Source organism: Zootoca vivipara, chromosome 1, assembly GCF_963506605.1.
Source record: "Zootoca vivipara chromosome 1, rZooViv1.1, whole genome shotgun sequence".
NCBI lineage: Eukaryota > Metazoa > Chordata > Lepidosauria > Squamata > Lacertidae > Zootoca > Zootoca vivipara.
Window position 1 is genome coordinate 21,750,046 of NC_083276.1, and position 22,874 is coordinate 21,772,919.

Below are 22,874 nucleotides of genomic sequence, written 5' to 3' on the forward strand. Positions count from 1 at the left end.
TATAGACATTCATTGTTGACTGATTTGCTAAATAAACCTTCAACTGGCAGAGAGATACATTGCTTTTCCCTTCTGCATCCTTTCAGATGTTGATGAATGTCGGACTATTGCTGAGGCCTGTAGAGGAGATATGGTGTGCGTTAACCAGAATGGTGGTTATCTATGTATACCACGAACAAATCCCGTTTATCGAACGCCATATCTGAATCCTTATGCTAACGCATATCCTCCACCACCTCCAGCCCCAGCTCCTGCTCCCAATTATCCAACTGCTGCACGAACTCCAGTCATTTGCCGGTTTGGTTACCAAATGAGCGAAGGCAACCAGTGTGTGGGTAAGTAGCAAAATGTCTTATAGATCCCTGCATAATATTTATTTTATTTTATTTTATTTTAATGGATGGCTGTGTTATTATTATAATCTGAAATATTTTTCCTGCTATTTTTATTATTGCACCAGTTTTATCCCAATTTATTCACATGTTATCTATCTATCTACCTATCAGGGCAAAAAAAGGAAACAAATCATAACAAATTGAAGATATGATAATAAAAAAATATAGAGATCAAAAAAATAACTGTTACAAACTGACATAAATACACTGCTTATATAAAAATAATTTTATGAAATCTAGTGGCAATTATTAAAAAAACTATACCTCTACTTCAAAAGCAAAAAAATAAATAAATCCAAAGGGAATAAGGAGAGAGCTTTTAATTGTCATTTATTTGTCTGTCTGTTTATATACCTACCAAATGTATTTATGCTAGTTCATTACAGTTAATCTTTTTATCTGTTTTTCTATCATGTCATTTATTTATTTATTTATTTATCAATCACTGTTATTATTTATTAGATTTCTTACCCACCCTTTACCATAAATATTAGTATCAGTTAAAAGGATTTATAATCAAGAGACTAGGGTAGCTCCTAAAAACATGAGCTAAGAATATGCTGATGTAAAAGTCCATGTATTAAGTCAGAAGCTAGTCTGTTTTGTTTTTTAAAGTCCCAAATCCTCAGTGTGCATGCGGTTTAGAAGATATTCAAAGTGGTAGATAATGAGAAGACCATCCTTCTTCACTGTATAACCTTTGCTGCTCCACTGTGTGGAGGCCTCCTTTATTTTGCCAACGCTCATGCATTTTTAGGTCAAATTGATCACAGTGGAGCTATTTTTTATATTAAAAAAACCCTACCCCAAATATTAGGTGTGTAGGTTTCTAGTGCTTCTTCTTTGGCAACCACTCATAGCTGAGTAGAGCCTGAAAAGTTTAGGTGATATACAATATTTCTGTTATGATCCATGTTACGCACCATCTCTTGTTATAGCTAGGCAGCTGTGTGCTTGGCAGTAGCAGCTGTTCCCAAGGACTAGAACAACAACAAATACAGCTCTGATCATTCATCTTTACATCCACTTGCAATGCCGGCACAGGTCATGATAATATACCAGTATGGTGGTCTTTTCCCAACAGGATGCTTCCTTATTTTGAATCATCAACCCATAAGGTTTAAGTTAAAAGTAATTCCTGGTGAAGTTCAGTCTGTTTGGATAAGGACGTCACACTGGGGTCATCCCATTAGTATACATGGAAACAAAAGTTGTAAAACTAATAGGATTCCAGGGGAGCAGAGTGAGAGCAAAATCTTGGCTGCACTGTTTTTTGGAAACATGCCAGCTACTTTCAGCAATTCAGTCCATCATCATCCGCTATGTACAATGGTCCAAACATATTTGTCTGCTGCCTTTGCCAACCTGATGCCCTCCAGATGTTTTGGTTTACAGTTCCCATCAGCTCTGCTGGTTGGGGCTGATTACAGTTGTTCTTCAAAACATCTGGAGTGGGACAGCAGGTTGGTGAAGACTGATCTAGATTGTCAGATGAAACACACAGCAGACATTATGGCTTGTCTGTTCTATTTATGTTCCATCATTCATAGTAATTGATGGTGAGATTCCCCCCCCCTTCAGCTCATATGAGGTATTTAATTTAATACAATATCTTTGGAGGGCTTCAAAAACTCATTTTTATTAAAACATTTTATGGGCTAGTGTCTAGTACATTGCATGTTAACATTGATATACCATGTGGTACATTATATTCACTCTTTCATACAATGAATATCCACAAAAGCATTTAGTGCATTCAGTGTGGGAAAATGGCTAAGTGGAAAGATTGTCCATTAATTTAAGAGATTGAGAGAGTGAGTGAGGATACAGTAGCCCACTTCCTGCCCTGCTATTCCATATGGTTCATTCACTCACCATTCTCTCCAGCTTACATCCCAATGAAAGGTAGTCAAGAGGACCATTGGAGCAGAAGGGCAGGAGTTCACTACCCCAATAAATACTCCCTCATTGGCTCTGTGCTCTTAAAGTGACAAGCAAAGTCTCCAGGCTAGGACCTGGGAACCCTACTTTCTTCCTGCATTGTGAAGGTTCTTCATTTACTAAGAACTAGGGGTTGACAAGGGACATGGGTGGCGCTGTGGGTTAATCCACAGAGCCTAGGGCTTGCTGATCAGAAGGTTGGCAGTTCGAATCCCCGCAACGGGGTGAGCTTCCGTTGCTCGATCCCTGCTCCTGCCAACCTAGCAGTTCAAAAGCACGCATTGCAAGTAGATAAATACCAGTAGGTACTGCTCTGGCGGGAAGGTAAACAGTGTTTTCATGCTCTGCTCTGGTTCGCCAGAAGCACGTCAAAGTGCAAGTAGATAAATAGCGGGAAGGTAAACAGTGTTTCTGTGTGCTGCTCTGGTTCGCCAGAAGCAGCTTAGTCATGCTGGCCACATGAAGCTGTACGCCGGCTCCCTGGGCCAGTAAAGCGAGATGAGCGCCGCAACCCCAGAGTTCTCCACGACTGGACCTAACGGTCAGGGGTCCCTTTACCTTTACCTAGGGGGTTGACAAAACCAGTCAATTTGGCTTTCTCTTAGTTTCTCTTTTTTATTTTAAGTTCAATTTGTAACATTTCTACATTGGTTTGCAATTTTTAAATTCAGTTTGTAATATTTTTACAATGGTTTGCAAATTTTGTCAGCGTGTTGTTGTTTTGTTTTTGTTTTTTGTACACAGTGATTGGAGAACTGCATTACAAAAATTCTGGAAGTGTGACTTCTGAAGGATAGGTGCATTTTGGTCCACATATTCTATTGGGAACTGTGAATTAGAAAAGTTCACATTAAAATGTATATGTACTGTACCAAATTTCTCCTCTATCCCTCCTTTGCACTCACGGACATATGAAACTGCCTTATCCTGAGTCTCAGCATCAGTCCATCTGCCCCAGTACTGTTCACTATTCACAGCAATGATTCCCCGAGATCCAGGCAGTGGTTATTCCCAACTCTGCATCTTGAAATCCATTTATTCTGGGGTCATGTGAAATGGCCATGGCTGCAGGCTTGTAGGATAGGCATTTCTTCACATTTAGTTCTCAAGCTAAATTGCATATTTGAGACTAAGGGGGAGACTAAGGACTAAGGGGTTTTGACTTATCAGATTGGCTAGTGACCAAGGGTGTGTGTCTTTTCCACTGTAGATTATGATTTGCCCAATTTCCTGAAGCCATCAAGATTGTTTTAAGTATTCCTACATTTGGCAGACATTTCTGGCATGCCTTAGGTTTGTGGACTGGAAAGCTTTCTTTCTTGTCCTGTGATTATAGGATTCTAGTGCTGAATATGCTCCCAATATGCATTTGTGCACCACCTTTCTGCTTTTCTCCCTAAATTTGGGGAAGCAACCATGTAGCATACTACTGACTGACTTCTCATCAGATTAAAAAGTTGCTGTTGCCACAGTGAACTTCTGGTTTCTTAGTGTGAAAGAACTGCAGGGGCTCTTCAACAATTTAGCTGTGATTCCTGCATTGCAGTTCCAGTACTAGTTAAAGAAACCACTATATGCATTTAAGAATTAAATTATTGCCTTGCTAGAGGAGGCAAATGGTGTATTTAATCTAGCAGCAGCAGCAATTTTGGAGTTGTTGGCATCTGTCTATCTCGGGAGACAATGAAGGAGTGAAGTCAAACCATTGGAGTGCTGTGGCTGTAGAGACCAATATGGGAGCGATATGTTTTAGAGCTAGGGCAGATGAAGGCATCCAGTTGTGCTGATGCAGGTGCACCATGCCGTTTCTTCTCTTTGAGCTCATTCCAGAGGTTATTCCTCCTCCGGTCACTGCTGTGGATACACAACCTGTCCATCTGTCTCCAGGCATTATGGTCATCTGCATGGGATTCCCACCATCATGTCTCATTTGCAGATATCTTTGTAACCAGAGTTGGTCTGCCAATGGGCCTGGTGCCTGAATCCAGCTCTCCATAGAGCACATCCTTGGGGATCCTTCCATCTTCCATTCTGTGGAAATGACCCAACTCCTAGATGGGCTACCTTCCCAGGTTTCTGAGCCCCATCTGCCCTTCATTTCCTTCAACAACACATGCAGAAACTGCCTTCTTGACCACGGGACCCGCTATTGGTCTTGTTCGCTCAATCTGCCAGAGCTTGTCTTCACATGCAGGAGATAGAGAAGACTCACCAAGGGTTTATGACCTATCGGCTACCTTCACCTGGTTTAGCTGACCAGTCAAAGCTGTTGCCCAGAGTGTGGCCACTGTCACATACTGGCAGCTTCTAGGAGCAACAAATGAAAGCTGAGTGCAGAGTGGGGACCATAGCTGCCAAGTCTCCCGTATTCCCCGGGAAACCCCCGTTTTTCCAGCCATTCCCGCTGGCAGCCCGGATTTTAAAAAACCCTATAAATCCCCCAGATTCTTACCGGCCCGGGGAGGCTCCTTCTGCGCATGTCTGGAGTCTCTGGACATGCACAGAAGTGACTTCCGGTGCTGCTGCCATTTTGGAAATGGGCAAAGCATGCATAGAAGCAACTTCCAGTGCTGCTCTGCCCAGTTCCAAAATGGCCGCAACGCGACTTCTGGTGCTGCGCCGCTGCCGATCCTGGATTTTTCAGTCTAGCAGTTGGTACCTATGGTGGGGACCAGTGGTGGCCAAACTACCCCAGAAGGAGCATGACGTTTCCCCCACCAGAGATAGTGCCCCTCCCCATACACCCCATATGCCACATACTTTGGAGTAACTCACATGGTTTATACAAGTGCTGAATTGACATGAATCATGTTACCATGAGGAGCTCTGCCATTTGCATGTTTGCCATATTTGAAACATGAATGAAGGATTTAAAAAAATGCTGAAACAACATGGATTAGGGCATTGCAGCCCAAGCAAGCAAGCTAGACATACCTACGTGTACGGGTGTTTAAAGACTCATGTTTATGTTTGCTGGGGGAATACCATGACTTTACCACCATAGACACAACTGCTATGAAGTTGCTTGGATCCAGGTGGAAGTAAATTGCATTCCTGAAGCAAAGCATAAAGCACTAAATCTAGGCCAACGTTTTTGATCTGGCTGTGACCCCTTTTAACTTATTCCATTTTTGACTGTTTTTCTTGTAAGCTCTTAGAATGCTCAGCCATAATAATGACCCTTTTGTTCAGCATCCCTCCTTGGCACACGGTGACTGAAGCAAAGCCTCACGTTCTTTCATTACACATTCATAAGCTAAGCTGAAAGTCGCTTCCAATTTCCCTTCACTCCACCCCTGCCATTTCCTGCTTCACAATGATTTTCGTAATCCTCGTTCAGAATTGTTAGAAAGAAACGCAATGGGTAGACTTAAAAAAACAAAAAAAACAAAAAGGAGCTTTCCTGCTAAAATGTTTAATGCAGAGTGGCTGCATGAAAAAGCAAAGATATGAAAACATGGAAATGGGTAAGGAAAGAAAGAAAAATCATTTGTAACAGAAGGGGAAACATAGGAACAGTGATAAAGGGAAAACAAAGAGAAAACCCCATGCTCTCCTCTTCCCCAACTGGTAGGAAGTTCAGGCAGTAGCCTTCTATGGGATTTGCTTCCTTGTCAACAGAGAGGACTGTATTTTTGTAATACTTTTTTATTTGCAAATTCACAGCATGAGCCTAGAGATGCATGTGTGTGCACCCAGAGAAACAGTGCTAGTTTTAAAGCTGCATCAGTTTCCAAAAGCAGCAACAAACCCTGGGAGCCCACAGGGCCCCTCTGCTTGCTGGGGAGCTGCATTTGGATAGCTGATAACCCCAAAGTTGGAGGTTCGACCCCCATATGGGACAGCTGCATATTCCTGCATTGTAAAGAGTTGAACTATATGGTCCTCAGGGTCTCTTCTGACTCTACAATTCTGTGATTCTATGACTTGGTTATCTATTGCTGGGTACATTAAAAAAACAACAACTCTTTTCTTCACTGCCCTCCCCTCCCAAAGCAGATTGGATATGACATATAGCTAGTAGCCCCCAGCCATCAGTAGTCAATGGATATTAATGCACAGATGACCCTGTGGTTGTTTCATCTCCCAGCATCGGGGGATTCCAAGGTATGCATTATTGGGGAAGCTCGGTGGTAGAACATCTGCTTTTGCATGAAGAAGATTCCTGGTTTATTCTCTAGCATCTTCAGATATTGCTGGGAATATCCTGATTGAAACCCTGGAGAAGCACTGCTGGTCAGTGTAGACAGTGCTGAGCTAAATGGATTAATAGTCTAATTTGGTATAAGGCAACTTACTAAGTTCCTATACTTGCCACATTTGGGGAAGAAGAGTTCTGTGCCTTTCAGAATTCCATGTGAGACAGAAATGCAACTGGCATAGTATCTTCTGGCATGAAACAGCACGGATGGAAAATGTTTCACCTGGTGAACATCTGTCTGCCGTGCAACTATTTCCCCATATGTAAAAAGGTAGCAGCTATAACCCTTCTATACCGGTAGTTATTTCCTTTGGGAAGGTCTGAATGCAGGGAAATGGAAAATAAGAAATGAAGCAGCAGTACAGTTTTAAATTTAGGGAGATGGAAAAGTTGTAGAAACAGGAGACTGAAACTCATCCTTATCAGCATTCTGCATCTCATACTAAGTGCATTCTCTTTATATCTTTTCCCAGGCAAAAATATTTTATTTTTCAATTCCATCTTTGGCATTAAGAAGCTCTTCAGTAAATTAGCAGGCCAAAACTTTTAATCTTCATATTCTTTTTTATATTGTTACTTATTTCAGAGTACAAATAAAATAAAATTGGGATGTTTCAGTGGCTAGGGGGGAACATATCAAGTAGATGGGAAGCTTTTACTTTATATTGGAATAACAATATAGGCAGAAAAGTGGTGCTAGAGATAATATAAATATATAGATATTCCTCCAAGGTCATATTAAAACGATATTCTTTCCTTCCCTCTCCCTCTTTGGCTCCTGCTCCTTGGAATAGGTTTGTACTGTAAATCTGTTTTGGCTGGTGTCTCTTGGAATAAGTTATGATGAAATTATTTTTGTTGTTTGCTTGTTTATCTGTGCTCAGCATCTGTTTCTTAGAATAGGTTTGCAATATTTCGTTTCTGAAAAATGTGGGAATAAAACAAGTATAGTAACTGAATCGTTAATATGATTGTGAATTCATATTTTAGCTATTCTTTGTCTGTAGAGGTCTTTTTGCTCTTAAAAAGTTTTTAAGAAATCCTTTGATTTTTAGGGGCCTACATAAAGCAGCAGCTCAAGTGTGTGTGTGTGTGTGTGTGTGTGTGTGTGTGTGTGTGTGTGTGTGTGTGGCTTCATATTGTCTCTCTTCAGCCAGTGTATGTAACCCACTAAAAATAAAAACCCCAAAGAGAGATGATCTGTTTCAGTATGGAATATCTTGATACATCTCTCATAACTTTTGAAAATGAATTTATTCTCCTTACCACATAAATTGTGGGTAACGGTTTTACCTAGGAAGCAGATAAAATAGTTTGGAGTCCAATTTTGGTTTGTGCGGACAGCTGTTTGGTCATGAAAACATAGAAGGAGAGAGCAGCTTTCATGTTTCCATGCGCTTGTCTTGATACAATTGGCTCTCAGCCTCCTCCTGCCAGGCAAAATCCACACTACAATTGGAAGACAGGCAGAGCCTGACTACATGAACAAAGGGACTTCCAAATTCCATGAGGCAAAACTGTGCCCCATATCCCCTCAAGCAGTGGCTCTAGTACCAGGGCCAGATTGGAAGATTTTGCTCACACTGTTTCGGTTTGCAGAGCTGAATTATTTATTGCATTTTTATCCAGACCTTCCTTCAGGGAGGTCAGGGAGTGTGCAGAGTGTCTCTCTCACTCATATTAACTTCTTAAGAACCCTGAGAGTTATATTAGACAGAGACATGACTAAGTGGGAATTTGATTTCAGATATCTGAATCTATACGGTACAGTACAGTACAGTACTCGGTTCTGTATACCTGAAGGAGCGTCTCCACCCCCATCATTCAGCCCGGACACTGAGATCCAGCGCCGAGGGCCTTCTGGCGGTTCCCTCATTGCGAGAAGTGAGGTTACAGGGAACCAGACAGAGGGCCTTCTCGGTAGTGGCACCTGCCCTGTGGAACACCCTTCCAACAAATGTCAAGGAAATAAGCAGCTATCCTATTTTTAAAAGACATCTGAAGGCAGCCCTGTTTAGGGAAGTTAGAGTGGTTGGGGAGACTCAGCCAGATGGGCGGGGTACAAATAATAAATTATTTATTATTTATTATTATTATTATTATACATATCATTCATCTGGTTTGCTGGATGTAGTTACAACACTTGGGCTCATGTGTGTGTGTGTGTACGGCTTGTTTTGCTAAACCATAGTTAAGACAAATTACAGTTTTTTAAAAAAAGAGATAATGAGTAAACATGGTTAGTTAGAATTGAAAGCCAAAGTTTTCAGTCTTCTGCTTGCATTTGTGCCAGAAGGGAGGGTGGAGCCCATAAAACCAAGAGAAATTCATATAACACTAAAACATAGTTTATCACTGTGTCTGAATGAGACCACCAGCTTTCTTTATTAGTTGCTTATTCTCCACACCAGGGGTTCCCAACAAAATTTTCTCGAGGACCCCTCATCGAGCCGCTATTGTGACAAGGACCCCCATTAATTCCTAATCCTAAAATTAAAAAGTGAGAGCCAAATTAAGAGTCTTTTTATATTTTATATTTATACGTTTTTTACAGTTACAACAGAGTACTCCATCAGTATACAGTTAGTTTTAATTTTCAGTTCTTAATGAGATGAGTTAAATCTGTCCTTTGAGTCCATTATTTCTGAAATATTAGGTTCCAAACTTGAAACTTTCACTCTGAAATCCGACCCCATGTCGAGCCGATTCCTATATTTGTTTTTCATGAAACACATGGAAGAAAATGCTTGCCCACACCTGTTGTGTATTGAGTCAAAGGATTTTATATCTGTATTATTATTGTCTGTATTTGCATTAGGATAAAGTAACTGCCTTTTGGTTCCAGAGGGTACAGCTACTATTGGTTCATTTAAGCTGCTGTATTTGGATCCTCTGTCTTATTGGTTCCCTCCAAAAGGCAGCACTGTGATTGCCTGATATTGTTCCCTCCAAAATGTATCCCTTCCTAGCCAGTCCCCTGTCCCTATAAATGTAGCCTTCCTGCCCTCACAGTCAGTCTTGTTCACTTTAATAAAGAGCTGTTACTAGAGAACTGTCTCCAGCATGTTTTGTCAAGAGAGCTGAAATCACAAACCCCACGTCACAACAACTGGCGACGAGGATGGGATCCGGAATGCTGAGGAGCGGTTAAACACAACCCTGCCTCAGAGTCCGGATTGCAGCTGAGAACAAGACTCACTGGCCAGCTGAGAAGACGACCCTGCCCGCTAGGACAATGGAGAGTCCAAGGGTATTGGAGCCCTTCCAGCCATCAGAGCCCCACACCTGGGAAGACTACGTCGAACGCTTCGAGTTCTTTGCAGTGGCTCAAGGGATCACCGATGCCAGCAAAAGAAGGGCCACATTCCTGAGCTACTGTGGGCCCGAGACCTTCAAGCTGGCCAAGGCATTACTTGCTCCAGCGAAGCTGAGTGAGACATCTCTCAAAGATATTCTTGCCTGCCTAACAAGCCACTTGGCGCCTACTGAGACCAAGATGGCCCGGCGGATGGAGTTCCATAAGAGGCAGCAGCATGCTGGGGAGTCTGTATCCGCATTTCTGGCTGAACTCCGGAAGCTCGCTCAGCACTGCGGCTTCCAAAATCTGGAAGAGACTCTCCTGGATCGGTTTATTGGTGGTCTGAGCAGCAAGAAAGCCAGAAGACGCATCGTGGCTAAAGAAGAGGTTACCCTTGCTTCAGCCTTGAAGGAGGCCACCGCCACGGAGAATTATGAAAGAGAGGAGCTTGATGCCAGTCGCAAGGCCACTAAGCCACAGATAGAAGTTGCGCATGCCATGGACGAGCTAGAGGCTACTCCGAGCCAGAGCCCAGTCCGTGGGGTTGAGTTGGTGCGTCAGGCCTGCACAGTGCACAAAGATCGCCGAGGCAGTTGCCCAGGTTGTGGCGGAAACCATGAGCGGAAGAGTTGTCGTTTCAGGGATGCTATGTGCCGGACGTGCGGAAAGACGGGTCACATCGCCAGGGTCTGTAGATCGGCGGCGTCGGGAGCGACAGGAGCACCTAGACTGGAGCATCGCAGACCGCCCACAGCACCTCATTTTCTAAAGGACTGCCACTACGTAACGGAGATCAACGGGAGGGCCGTGCAGTTTCCAGCGCAAGGCAAGGCACACGTCAAGGTGAAGATTGAGGGTCAGCAGTGCGACATGGAGGTGGACTCCGGATCTGCATTCACCATCGTGTCGGACCAGACCGCGAAGACATTCTTCCCCAGGGGTAAGTTGCCCCCTCTGGAGCCCTTCCCGGCAACCTTGCAGTCGTACTCAGCAGGCCGCATCCATGTTATGGGAATGTGTGCCGTGAGAGTACAGTTCCGGGACAAACAGGCTGTACTCAAACTGGTGATTGCGAAGGGCAGTCGCCCCAGTCTCCTGGGCACTGACTGGTTCCCCGCCCTGGGACTGAGTATCTCAGGGCTTAATTCAATCCAAACCTGCCCTGAGATGAGCGAGGCATTATGCAAGGAATTTGCTGGTCTCTTTAATGGAAAACTGGGTTGTTATAAAGGGCCCCCAGTTGACTTTGAGTTGGACCCTGGGGTGGCCCCAATCCGACTCAAACCAAGGCGAGTGCCATTTGCACTGCAACCCAAGATCGAGGCAGAGCTGGATAAATTGGTCAAGCAGGGAGTTCTCTCACCCGTGGACTCTGCTAAGTGGGAGACTCCAATCGTCACGCCCCTTAAAGCAAATGGGGAAGTCAGGATATGTGCAGATTACAAATGTACTATCAATAAGGCACTCAGGGGAAACTCATACCCCATTCCAGTTGTATCACATCTGTTGGCTAAACTGGCTGGGGGCAAGGTGTTCGCCAAAATTGACCTGGCACAAGCTTACCAACAGCTGCCAGTAACCCCACAATCAGCGGAAGCACAGACTATTGTCACACATAAAGGGGCGTTCAGAGTTAACAGATTACAGTTCGGAGTTTGTGTGGCCCCAGGGATTTTTCAAGGGCTCATGGAACGCCTGTTAAGGGGTCTGCCGGGGGTCTTGCCATTTTTTGATGACGTTTTGATTGCTGGAAAAGACCCACAGGAACTGGTTGCGCGTGTCCGTGCAGTGTTGCTCAAGTTCAAGGAGGTGGGGTTGCAACTGAAAAAAGAAAAATGCAGTTTTGGGGTGCCAACTGTGGATTTCTTGGGGTTTAAAATTGATGCATCAGGCATCCACCCCACAGATGCTAAGATTAAGGCCATCATCGAGGCACCACGACCACAGAACAAGACGGAGTTGCAGTCATTCCTGGGACTTATTAACTTTTATCATTCATTCTTACCCCAGAAAGCTTCGGTAGCTGAACCATTACATAGACTTTTGCAGAAAAAGACTGTGTGGCGATGGGGGCGGGAGCAGCAGAAGGCTTTTGACTCCTTGCGAGAAATGCTGAGTAGCAGGAGCGTCCTTGCTCATTATGATGAGTCGAAGCCGCTGGTCCTGGCATGTGATGCCTCTCAATACGGCCTGGGGGCTGTGCTGAGTCATAGGGAACCGGATGGGTCGGAAAAGCCCATCTCTTTCTATTCCCGTACGTTGTCACCCACGGAGCGCAACTATGCTCAAATTGATAAAGAGGCACTAGCAATTGTGTCAGGAATCAAAAAGTTCTATGATTATTTGTACGGTCGCCATTTCTCCATTGAAACGGACCACAAACCACTGTTAGGGTTGTTCAACCCAAACAAACAAACGCCACAAATTCTCTCCCCCAGAATGTTGCATTGGTCAATATTCCTGAATGGGTTCCAGTACACCTTGACCCATGTGCCGGGGAAACAGTTGTGCCACGCTGATGCGCTGAGTCGATTGCCCCTTCCTGGTGGGAGCAATGAGGATCCTGCTCCAGCGGAGCACATTATGATGCTAGAAACACTTCCGGGGGCTCCTGTAACAGCTACTGATATAGCTGAGAAAACGAGGAAAGATGCTGTTCTCTCCCGTGTGCTCACTTGGGTGGGGAGGGGGTGGCCAGGTGGTCCGCATGAAGAAAAATTCAGGCCTTATGCGACAAGGCAGCACGAATTGTCCATGCATAAGGGTTGTCTCCTATGGGGAGATAGGGTGATCATCCCAGCACCACTGAGAAACAGGGTTCTTGAGACGCTTCACATGGGACACCCAGGAATGGTCAGGATGAAGTCGCTAGCCCGATGTTATGTGTGGTGGCCTGGAATGGACCAGAACATAGAACAATGGGTACGAACATGCAAGGCATGCCAAGAGGTGCGGCCAGAAGTGGCCAGAGCACCAGTCCACTGGTGGGAGCAGTCCAGGACTCCCTGGAGCCGGCTGCACATAGATTTTGCTGGGCCATTCCAAGGGAAGGTCTTTTTGGTTATCGTTGATGCATATTCCAAATGGTTAGAAGTGGCGATGGTCCCTAGCATGGCATCAGCTGCCGTAATCAAGGTGTTGAGGCAGCTGTTTGCAACCCACGGGTTACCTGAGACCATTGTATCAGATAATGGGGCAGCTTTTGTATCCCAAGAATTCAGGGCATTCTTGGCTGATAACTTCATAAGAGGGGTCACATCCGCGCCCTTTCACCCATCCTCCAATGGGCAGGCTGAGCGCATGGTACGAACAGCCAAAGAATCCATTGCGCGCTTAATGGAGGGTAACTGGTCGGCTCGCATTGCACGAATGTTATTTTTGCAGCATGCGACGCCGTGTACTGCGACGGGCAAGTCGCCAGCCGAGCTGCTCTTAGGTAGAAGACTGGTAACGGTGCTGGATTATGTCCACCCAGATAAAATGCCAAACCGTAATTCAAGAGCAACCCCCCAGGATGAGACTGACACAACAAGGTATCTCGCCCCTGAAGATCTGGTCTGGGTGAGGAACTATTCACGAGGTCCGCGGTGGGTGGCCGGTGTGATCACCCGGGCTAGTGGACCTGTGTCCTATTATGTGACCTTGGAAAATGGGCAAGTTTGGAAGAGACATATAGATCAGCTGAGGCGCCGGGCGCTCAGCAGGGAGGAGTCAGATAATTCATCCCTGGCTAATGACGCACAGCTGCAAGACCAGAGTGAAGATGGCCCAGAGGTGCAGTCACCAGGGGCTTCAGCAAATGAACCAGGGTCTGCTAGTCCTCAGGATGACGAGGTACAGGTAGGGGACCCTGAGATGTCTGGGACTCCATCTGTTCCTGACGAAACCCCTATAGCAGCCCCTCCACCACAGGTAACACCCAATCCAGAACCTGCAACACCTGTTGTCAGGAGATCAGGTAGAAGTTGTAGGACCCCACAGTACCTGAGGGATTACGTCTGCTGTGCTCACTAGGGGGGGAGGGGTGTTGTGTATTGAGTCAAAGGATTTTATATCTGTATTATTATTGTCTGTATTTGCATTAGGATAAAGTAACTGCCTTTTGGTTCCAGAGGGTACAGCTACTATTGGTTCATTTAAGCTGCTGTATTTGGATCCTCTGTCTTATTGGTTCCCTCCAAAAGGCAGCACTGTGATTGCCTGATATTGTTCCCTCCAAAATGTATCCCTTCCTAGCCAGTCCCCTGTCCCTATAAATGTAGCCTTCCTGCCCTCACAGTCAGTCTTGTTCACTTTAATAAAGAGCTGTTACTAGAGAACTGTCTCCAGCATGTTTTGTCAAGAGAGCTGAAATCACAAACCCCACGTCACAACACTAAAACATAGTTTATCACTGTGTCTGAATGAGACCACCAGCTTTCTTTATTAGTTGCTTATTCTCCACACCAGGGGTTCCCAACAAAATTTTCTCGAGGACCCCTCATCGAGCCGCTATTGTGACAAGGACCCCCATTAATTCCTAATCCTAAAATTAAAAAGTGAGAGCCAAATTAAGAGTCTTTTTATATTTTATATTTATACGTTTTTTACAGTTACAACAGAGTACTCCATCAGTATACAGTTAGTTTTAATTTTCAGTTCTTAATGAGATGAGTTAAATCTGTCCTTTGAGTCCATTATTTCTGAAATATTAGGTTCCAAACTTGAAACTTTCACTCTGAAATCCGACCCCATGTCGAGCCGATTCCTATATTTGTTTTTCATGAAACACATGGAAGAAAATGCTTGCCCACACCGATATGTGGTTGCAAATGGAAGGATCTTTTTCATTGCCTTATCTCCCAAGTTTCTTGTAGTCCTTGCGGCATACAGCAGAACTACTGCCTCTATCTAATTCTAGTTTTGCGCTAGACTCTGCTCATGCAGGAAGCGGCCAAAACAAAAAATCTGTTATCATACGAAATATATTTAATATATTTTTTATTCTAATAGCATCTTGCGGACCCCTCTGGCATAGCTCGCGGACCCCTGGGGGTCCCCGGACCACCTGTTGGGAACCACTGCTCCACACTGTTCACTGTCCTTGCCTTCCTTCTGTTCAACCTTTCTTTTTCTCTTAATTTCAGCATTGTCAAGTCCATTAAATTCAGCATGTGTCTGTCGGTTCAGTCTGTTCTGATAGTAATTTAACATAGCATGGGAACCATTTTACATGCTGGGTAAAAGAATGCAAGGAATGAACAAATGATCTTGGCCCATTAGCAAGTTTTCTTTACAAGTCACTAAATGATTGTGTGTGGGGGGGATCTCTCTATTCCACAGAGGGCATCTGCACATGTACTTATTGCCTTAGGAAACATGGGTAGTTGTACATTAGGGTAATGGTCATTTTCTCACAGATTTTTGCACTTTTCACTGGTAGAAAAAGTTATTATTACATGTAGCAGTGTATTTGCATAATCCTACATAGTCATTAGATTACAGAGCATATGGAAGGACATTCAAGAAAGTGCTGGAATTCTTTATTATTCATACAGGTTTGAAGAACACGAGTGCACAATTCTCTCTCCCTCCCACCCATGATGTAAAGTGGAGAGTATGGGAGTGGGGGCCCTCCACAGGTTGCTGCTGCCATCATCACTTACCAAAGGCGATGTTAGAGTCTGGAGAGTCACAATTTCCCCATCTGAGTTTGTCTTGTTGGGATAAATCTGAGTTTTCTCTCTTTCTCCAATTTAATGTATAGCCATGTTCTCTGGTGATAAGAACAATTGAAGCATCCCAAGCTGTGCTGGAATTATCTTTATTTATTTATTTGCCCCGTTCTTCAGATGAAATGACTCCCAGAGCAGCTTGCAATGATCAGTAAAAAGACTGTTCCTGCCCTCAGGCTGGCAATCTAAAGATATTTAAAGAGAAGCCTGCACTTCAGTTTCTTCATCAGTTAAGCCCTTATATGAGGCCTGGTTCTCCTCCTTAGCATCTCATGCTAAGCGCTTTTTCTTCCCAGGCCAAAATCCTTTATTTGGTTCATGTATTACTGGTCTACATGTTCCATTGGCCTCCGACGGAGGAAACTGTTATGGCGTTGCAGTTGTTCAGCGTGGCAAGTATAAAATATAGCATGTTCGTGTCTGGTAGTGTCACAGAGTCTCACCGTAGGGGATCCATGAAGCAAGCCACTCTACCATTAGAACTGCAGCACAGAGCAGCCATCAATGTGGAACATGTTTCAGCTGGGTTCCATAGTGTTGTTTAAATGTCAAAGCAGCCCTCGGCGTTCTGGAAAATTGTGTTGCCTGCAGGTTCTGTGTAGCGTCTAGAGATGGCAGCGTTCACACTGACACATAAAATTGATTGCTATTCTTGGCTCCTGCCTTATATTTCTTGGTTCAGCTTTGTTTGTTTCTCTTAGTTTTAGTTCCAAACCTAAAACTGGCTGCAGTTCTATGCCATAATCAAGATGTTTGGCCAAAATATATAGAAAATATGAATTGGCTCTTCAACATTTGCACATTGGCCAGATAATTTGAGTGCATTGCCAGACTCCATAGGCAGAGACAAGTTTGAGGTTGATGCTGTTCTCTGTGTATTGTCACTGGAACAAATAAATTATTAGTTCTGCATTTCAGAAGCATAAATGCTGCCTATTAGAGAGTCAGGATTGCCTTCGACTTCTTGCCATGCTCAGCGGCAAACCCAGGTTGTCACTATGTAATGTGTGAAATGCTGGTTTATTCAGTGAATTTTACAGAACCTTGTGAGAAGACAAACTGGAGCTACATAAGAATAGTGATTCTTAATAGAAGGTCCATCAGCGCTTCATATAGGTGTCAACAGTCAAAATGTCTCATCTCCTAATTCATACTTTCCTGGAGTATCCTCACAGGCTAAGTATTAGATGCTTTATGTCATTTTCATTAGAGATGACTTTTGATGGCTTGGCTAAGCAAGAAAACTGGATTTTATGGTTTGCATTGAATTTCAACATATATATCTCTCTCCTGTATATGGAATGGTTGTCAAATTTTCCCTGTCCTAGGATCCCCCCCCCCATATATTGGTGACATATTTTGTCTAGACGGGTCCTCAAACTAGATTAGGATTGACTTGTCCATTTTCCTTTGCTGCCACTCTTCCCCCTGACTTGGAAAGAAGTCAGGCAACATTTCTAGAAACACTAGTTCATTGGCCAGGCATCAAATGCTCTGCTCCAGATGTCCTCTGGTTATTTCTTTCATTTGATTTGTGACTTCTAGCCATGGGTCTAAGAGATGTTTCTTCTGCCCCACTGCTTCCCCCAGGAAAACCCTCTGTAATCAGGACAAACGTAAATCTGCAGAAAACTCAATTGACATTTGCTCTGATTCAGCAGTAAATTGTGGGTGTTCCCAGGGAAAGTGTTGGGGCAAAAGAAAAACCTCTCTGACCCATGCCTGGAAATCATGGGCCAAACAGGAGTGCCCTGAGTGCAGTTGCTGAACCAAATCAAGTCTTCTGTGACAATTTGGCCTTTAACTATCTATGGCCTTTTAGAAGTGGATGGGGTGTTTTAATGTATGCCCCACCCCCTGGTTTTATGTGGGTTTTTGTTGCTGTTTGGTTGTAAATTGCTCTGGGTTGCCTTGGGCAAGACAAAGCAACTAACAATTTTAATTAATAATTGCAATAATAATATTGTTAGACGTTTGTAGGTAAAATTGCTGAGCTCTTTGTGACTTGGATACTGTGCAATTAGTACAGAGACTAAACTAGAAGTGTCATCAGTTGTTTTTTGTGGATTTGCTTGTGCTCTTGAGCTTTGTCCTTGCTGGTTAGTGACTACTATTGGACCAACTATTGTCCTGTGTCCCATTTACCATCCTTTGACAGCATGATAAGAATGGCTGGACATGTTCAGGCATTCCTAGATGATACAAAAATTCTTTTATCAATTCCAGCTTACCTTTCAGCTGGACCACAAGTTTGAAGGAAGCAAGTACACAGCCGGTTTAGGATGTGCTCATCAGTGTTTACTATGAGCACCACTGATTGTGTAACTGCATTGATATGTGCCTAAAATCCAGTTTTACACATGCTGTTGGTTGGATTAGGAAAGTGTTTTTGAGAAGCATGCATTGTAGTAAACACAGTTTGCTGGATTGTGTTAAGAATATGCAGCAGGTTGCATATCTGTGACTCCTGCACAGATGGACCTTCCCATGCAAGCCCCAGCTGCAAGGCTCAATGGGCCATTATATTTTAGAACCGAAGTGAACAGCTGTAAAAAGAAGGAACCTGTCTCCCCACCTCCAGCTAACACTTCATGCACATCACTGATGAGGAATGTGGTAGTGCAAGCTAGAACGGTAACAACAGTCCTCTGACATGTCAAAGAGCACCAAACACACATTACAAAATCCAACACTTAACTCTCACTAATGTGACTTGTATTTGTATCCTGAAAGTGCTTTTAAAGGGCCTGGTGAATTATCTGCATGTGGTGGTGGGTAGAAGAACTACTTCCCTGTTGATTGGTTTGGACACTTCTGCTGCTTCTGCTATATAATAGATCACGACCTTTTTCTGAGTCATCTTTGGGAAATGGTAGGAACAATGGGACTAGCACTGATGGGCTGCACTCTGTCCTTTCCAGGCATTCCTGGAGAATTTGGCTGAGGAATTTTAAACCAGTGTCCCCCTCCCCCAAGGGCTTTGTCTTGTAGAGTGCCACAGGTGTTCATTTTATTCTCCCAGCATTCAACATCTGTATCAAAATAGCTGAGAAAGATCATTTGAACATTTGGAATGTGGTGTTATTACTATGCTGATGACACCCAGCAATATAGGTTTGGTTTTTGTTTTTAACTGATCCAGAAGCAGAAGCAGCATCTTCCCTTAGACAGCGTCTGGTGGAGGCTGAAGTTGAACTAACTTAATGCCAGACTACACAGAACTGCCAGTTGGCAATCTTGCCTTCTGAGGATAATAACCGGTCTCTTTCTTGATCAGACCAATGAAGCGTTACAGGAGTCATGCCATATCATCAGCTGACTGGTACTGGTCTATTGAGGCAAAAAGATTTCCTTGGTTGGTGTGGCTGATTTCTTGGCAGTTTACTTACCCCAAATTGGATTTATGATCTGGGTAGCTCATAAGCTAAATCCCCTCATGAAATCCCACAGGTCACTGTGCCAAAACCTGTAATATCACACAGCAGCAAGAGAAATTTCAATTATGGGGGTTAGGATCATTTCCTTTTCGTGAGTGTGGTCAGCTTTGTGATACTCCTTGATCAGTGAAGATTGTGAATGGAGGACTTCTCTGCAACTGGTAAAAGTAATGCCCTTTAGATTGGTGCTATGTTTAAGTGGTCGCTTAAAAATGGTGGACCTCCCACAGAAATACAATTGGTGCCATCATTGGACTCAACTATACAGCTGCAAATAAAATGTTTTAATTGTCTTTTAAGTGTAATATACAATTTGACACAAGATGGCGATGGTGAGCCTAATGGAAAATGCAATCTTTTTTTAAAATGCTTTTTAAAAAAGCATTTTCAGAACGGTTTTTGTATGTGTCTAGATCCCATCCTAGTTATGGCTTGAAAATGTTTTTCCCCACGGATTGGTTTTAATTAAGTGGGTAGATCAGTGTTTTTAGTGGTCTGTTTTAGTCTTTGTGCTGGGTGGCTTGCTAAAAGAGATTATTGGTTTTATTATTATTGCATTGTGTATTGTTGTGATATTTTAGATGCTTTTAGCTGTTTTATCATATATTAGAGCCATGGGAAGCTGCCTTGGCCTGTCAACTCAGACTATTGGCCTGTCTAGCTCAGCATAGCAGTGGCTCTTTGGGGTTTGAAACAGAGGCTCTTTCCCAGGCCTTCTTGGAGATGCCTGTGATTGAACCTCTTTGCACAAAAGAATATAAGGAGAGCATGGTGGATCAGGGTAAAGGCTAATCTAATCCAGCATCCTGTTCTTTTGGAGGCCAGCCAGATGCCTGTGGGAAGCCGGCAAGCAGGACATGAGTGCAACAGCACTGTGCCCATCTGCAATTCCCAGCACAATGCCTCTGATAGTGGAGGTCATCATAGCATTGTCTTCCATGAATTTGTCTCGTCCTCTTTTAAAGCCATCCAGACTGGTTGCCATCACTGCCCCCTGTGGGAACAAGTTCATAGTTGATAACTATGCACTGTTGTTCTCTCTCTCATAAAACCAGAACTCAAGGACAGCCTATGTTGGATGACTCAGGACACGGTTGTCCACAGCTACTATGCAGATGTGCATCCAGTTGCTGCAAATCACAAGTAGGGAAAATGCTGCTGAACTCGGGTCCTGCTTTTATGCATCTGGTTGGCCACTGTGGGAACAGGATGCTGGACTAGATGGGCCATTAGCCTGATCCAGCAGGCTCTTATGCTTCTATATTGTGTTTTATATCTTAACTTTTATGCTGTGAACTGCTATGGTTTTAGCTGAAGGGGGATATGCATGTGTTATAAATAAATGAGTACATTTATAGCTAATATCCAAGATCTTTGTTTTATCATTTCCTCCAAGCTTTGATGATTAGTGACAGATGATGATGGATCAAATGTGTTTTCCATATGAGCTGTGAAGAAGAGTCCATAGAAGACTGACAGTGGTGCAAGTTCTGAAAATGGGAGGCAGAGCTTCTAAAAGAGTTTGGTAAACCTTCCTTAGGAATTTCCCTCCAGTGTGATCATTTGTAACTGGCATGTACACACATAGATGAGATTTGCCATCCTCTCCCCATGTTTTACGGTCAAGTATTTGATGCTTTATTGACTCTGAAGTACTTGTTGATAGGATCATATTAGTGTTGAAATTGTTTATGCAAAAAGTTGTTTTCTGACTCACTCAAAGGCAGCTTGACATTTCCCCTTGGCTACATTTCCCATCATTATGTGGATTAGCTGTGACCCAAAGCCTAATTGCATTTTCTCTCTTGCTTCAGAACATTCTGTATGATTAACCCATGAAGGTCAAAGGATTTTGTCGTTCAATCGTATAAATATTGTTGCACATCACCTCAATCTCTGAGCAGTGTGAGATTGCAGGGGTTACGGGTGCTTACGCAGGGTTTTTGGTTTGCTTGGAATAAGGGACAGTGGAGACTTTGGTGTGTTGCAGAATATACGGTTTATTTACACATGCATACAACCTGAGCCTATGATAGAGGGGCTCACAGCATTAATACCCCAAGAAGGACTTGTTTCTCCCATAGCCACAACCTTGGATTCAACAGAAATCAAGCATGTTTCTCCCTTTCAGGCTTCTGCCTGCAGCCTGCCTCAAGCCCTTCTCTCTCTCCAGCACTCAATTCTGAATTTAGTCTTTCTAACAACCAGCCAGTTGAAGGGGGGAGGGCACCTATCTTCTCTCTGGCACAGAGCCACTTCCTTTGTTACCTTAATGACCCATACTTAGGTCGTTACCAAGAAGCTGGATTGCTCCCATCTTCCCTGAAGAACTAGCAATCTGAAAATTGCTGAAGAGGTAAGTGAGAATGATCGGAGGAAGAAAATGGATCATTGCTACCTGCAAACTGATCATTGGTACCTGCAAAGCTCTGTGCCTTTGGGAGGGCTACCGATCATCTGACTGTCAGCCTTGGCAAACCCTGAAATCATTTGAAGCCCCTGCTGCTAGCACATGGTATTTTGCACTCTCTCAGCAAAAGGTTAATATGGCTACTCTCGGTGCTATTTTTTTATTTTTTATTTGAAGAAAAAGTGGTGCCGGAACTCACCAATAACATCTCCCTTGTTCTCTTATAATGACAATGGCTCCCACCTGAGAGGTGCCAGAACTCAGTTCTGGTCAGTTCCCACTGAAAAGAGGCCTTGGCTACTCTAATGGAAAGGGTTTAGAACCCCCTCTTTTGCACCCATGCTGGTTTTTCTCTTTACCTTGCAGCCTTTGTGCACTTCATCAAAGCAAAAGCAACACCACTAGGGACAAGCTACATGCAACTAAACATCACATGCCATTGGGCTCTCTTACATATTTTTTCATTTATTTTTATATCCTACTTGGCATAAAAGTAGGTTGAGTTTCAAGCTGACACATTTCCCAGTTTTGTTTTGGTTTTTTTTTTAAAAAAACTTTTGTTCAAATTTTTTTTATCCCACCCTTCATCCCAAAGGGATCTTGGAGCAGCTAAAAATGTAAGATAACACAATAAAACACATTATAAACATCGATCAGACTGAAAGGAACATCAATTAATCCCTTCAATGCAGAAACCTCATGAATAATTATGCCCCAAAGACGGGGACAAATGGGTAAATCTTAACATTCCGCTTGAACATGGCCAAAATGTGAGACTGACTGATTTCACTGGGTGGGCGGGAGTTCAGTAAACAGGGTGCCACCACTAAGAGGACCCTGATCTATATCACTGTCCTTCTTGTCACTCCCACTGACAGGTCTCTCTCCCTGATCACAATGTTCAGCTCAGAAGGCACTGGGGAATAAATGCTAAATTGGAGTTTAAAACATTATTCAAGCTGGGGTTAAATGCATTTCCAGTTGACAATACTACTTGGAACATGCCAAAAATAAAAAAAGAATAAGAAGGCTTTGTGATGTGTAAGTTAGAAAGGAACACTGCATCGCTCTGGTGCATTCATGGTAATGAGGACACAGCTGTTACATTCTTTAAGCCAATAATTCTCAAAGATTTTTTTTCTCCAGGACTGGCTTTCATCCACTACAACTTATTTGCTTAAAAAGAAGCCCCAAAGCCACATTGCTTATAGAAGAATTACCTTAGCTTTATGGAGATTTCACTTAGGAGCACATCTGGCTGACGAACAGACCCCAAAATTGAATGAAATTTTAAAAGCAATTTATTTTCTCCTGGATAAGTCATCTAGCTTCCACAAGGCCAAAGATCGCAATGCCTTGGCCAGGCAAGAATAGGCAGTCTTCTTTTTTCTCAGAGCCCATCAAGACTTCCCCAGAGGGAGGTGGCAAAATGTCAGTGAGAAATTTACCCTTTCAAACAAAGCTCTTCCCAATTCCCT

At 43.5% G+C, this 22,874-nt stretch overlaps 1 protein-coding gene across 2 annotated transcripts in view; it reads left to right on the forward strand.

The window, feature by feature from the left end:
• FBLN5 (fibulin 5) overlaps nucleotides 1–22,874 on the forward strand; it is a 59,709-nt gene that overhangs the window by 16,685 nt on the left and 20,150 nt on the right. For both annotated transcript variants that reach the window (XM_035107353.2, XM_035107363.2), the window contains one exon: nucleotides 87–335. In XM_035107353.2, the coding sequence (XP_034963244.1) occupies nucleotides 87–335 (249 nt within the window). The remainder of the gene's footprint in view (nucleotides 1–86; nucleotides 336–22,874) is intronic.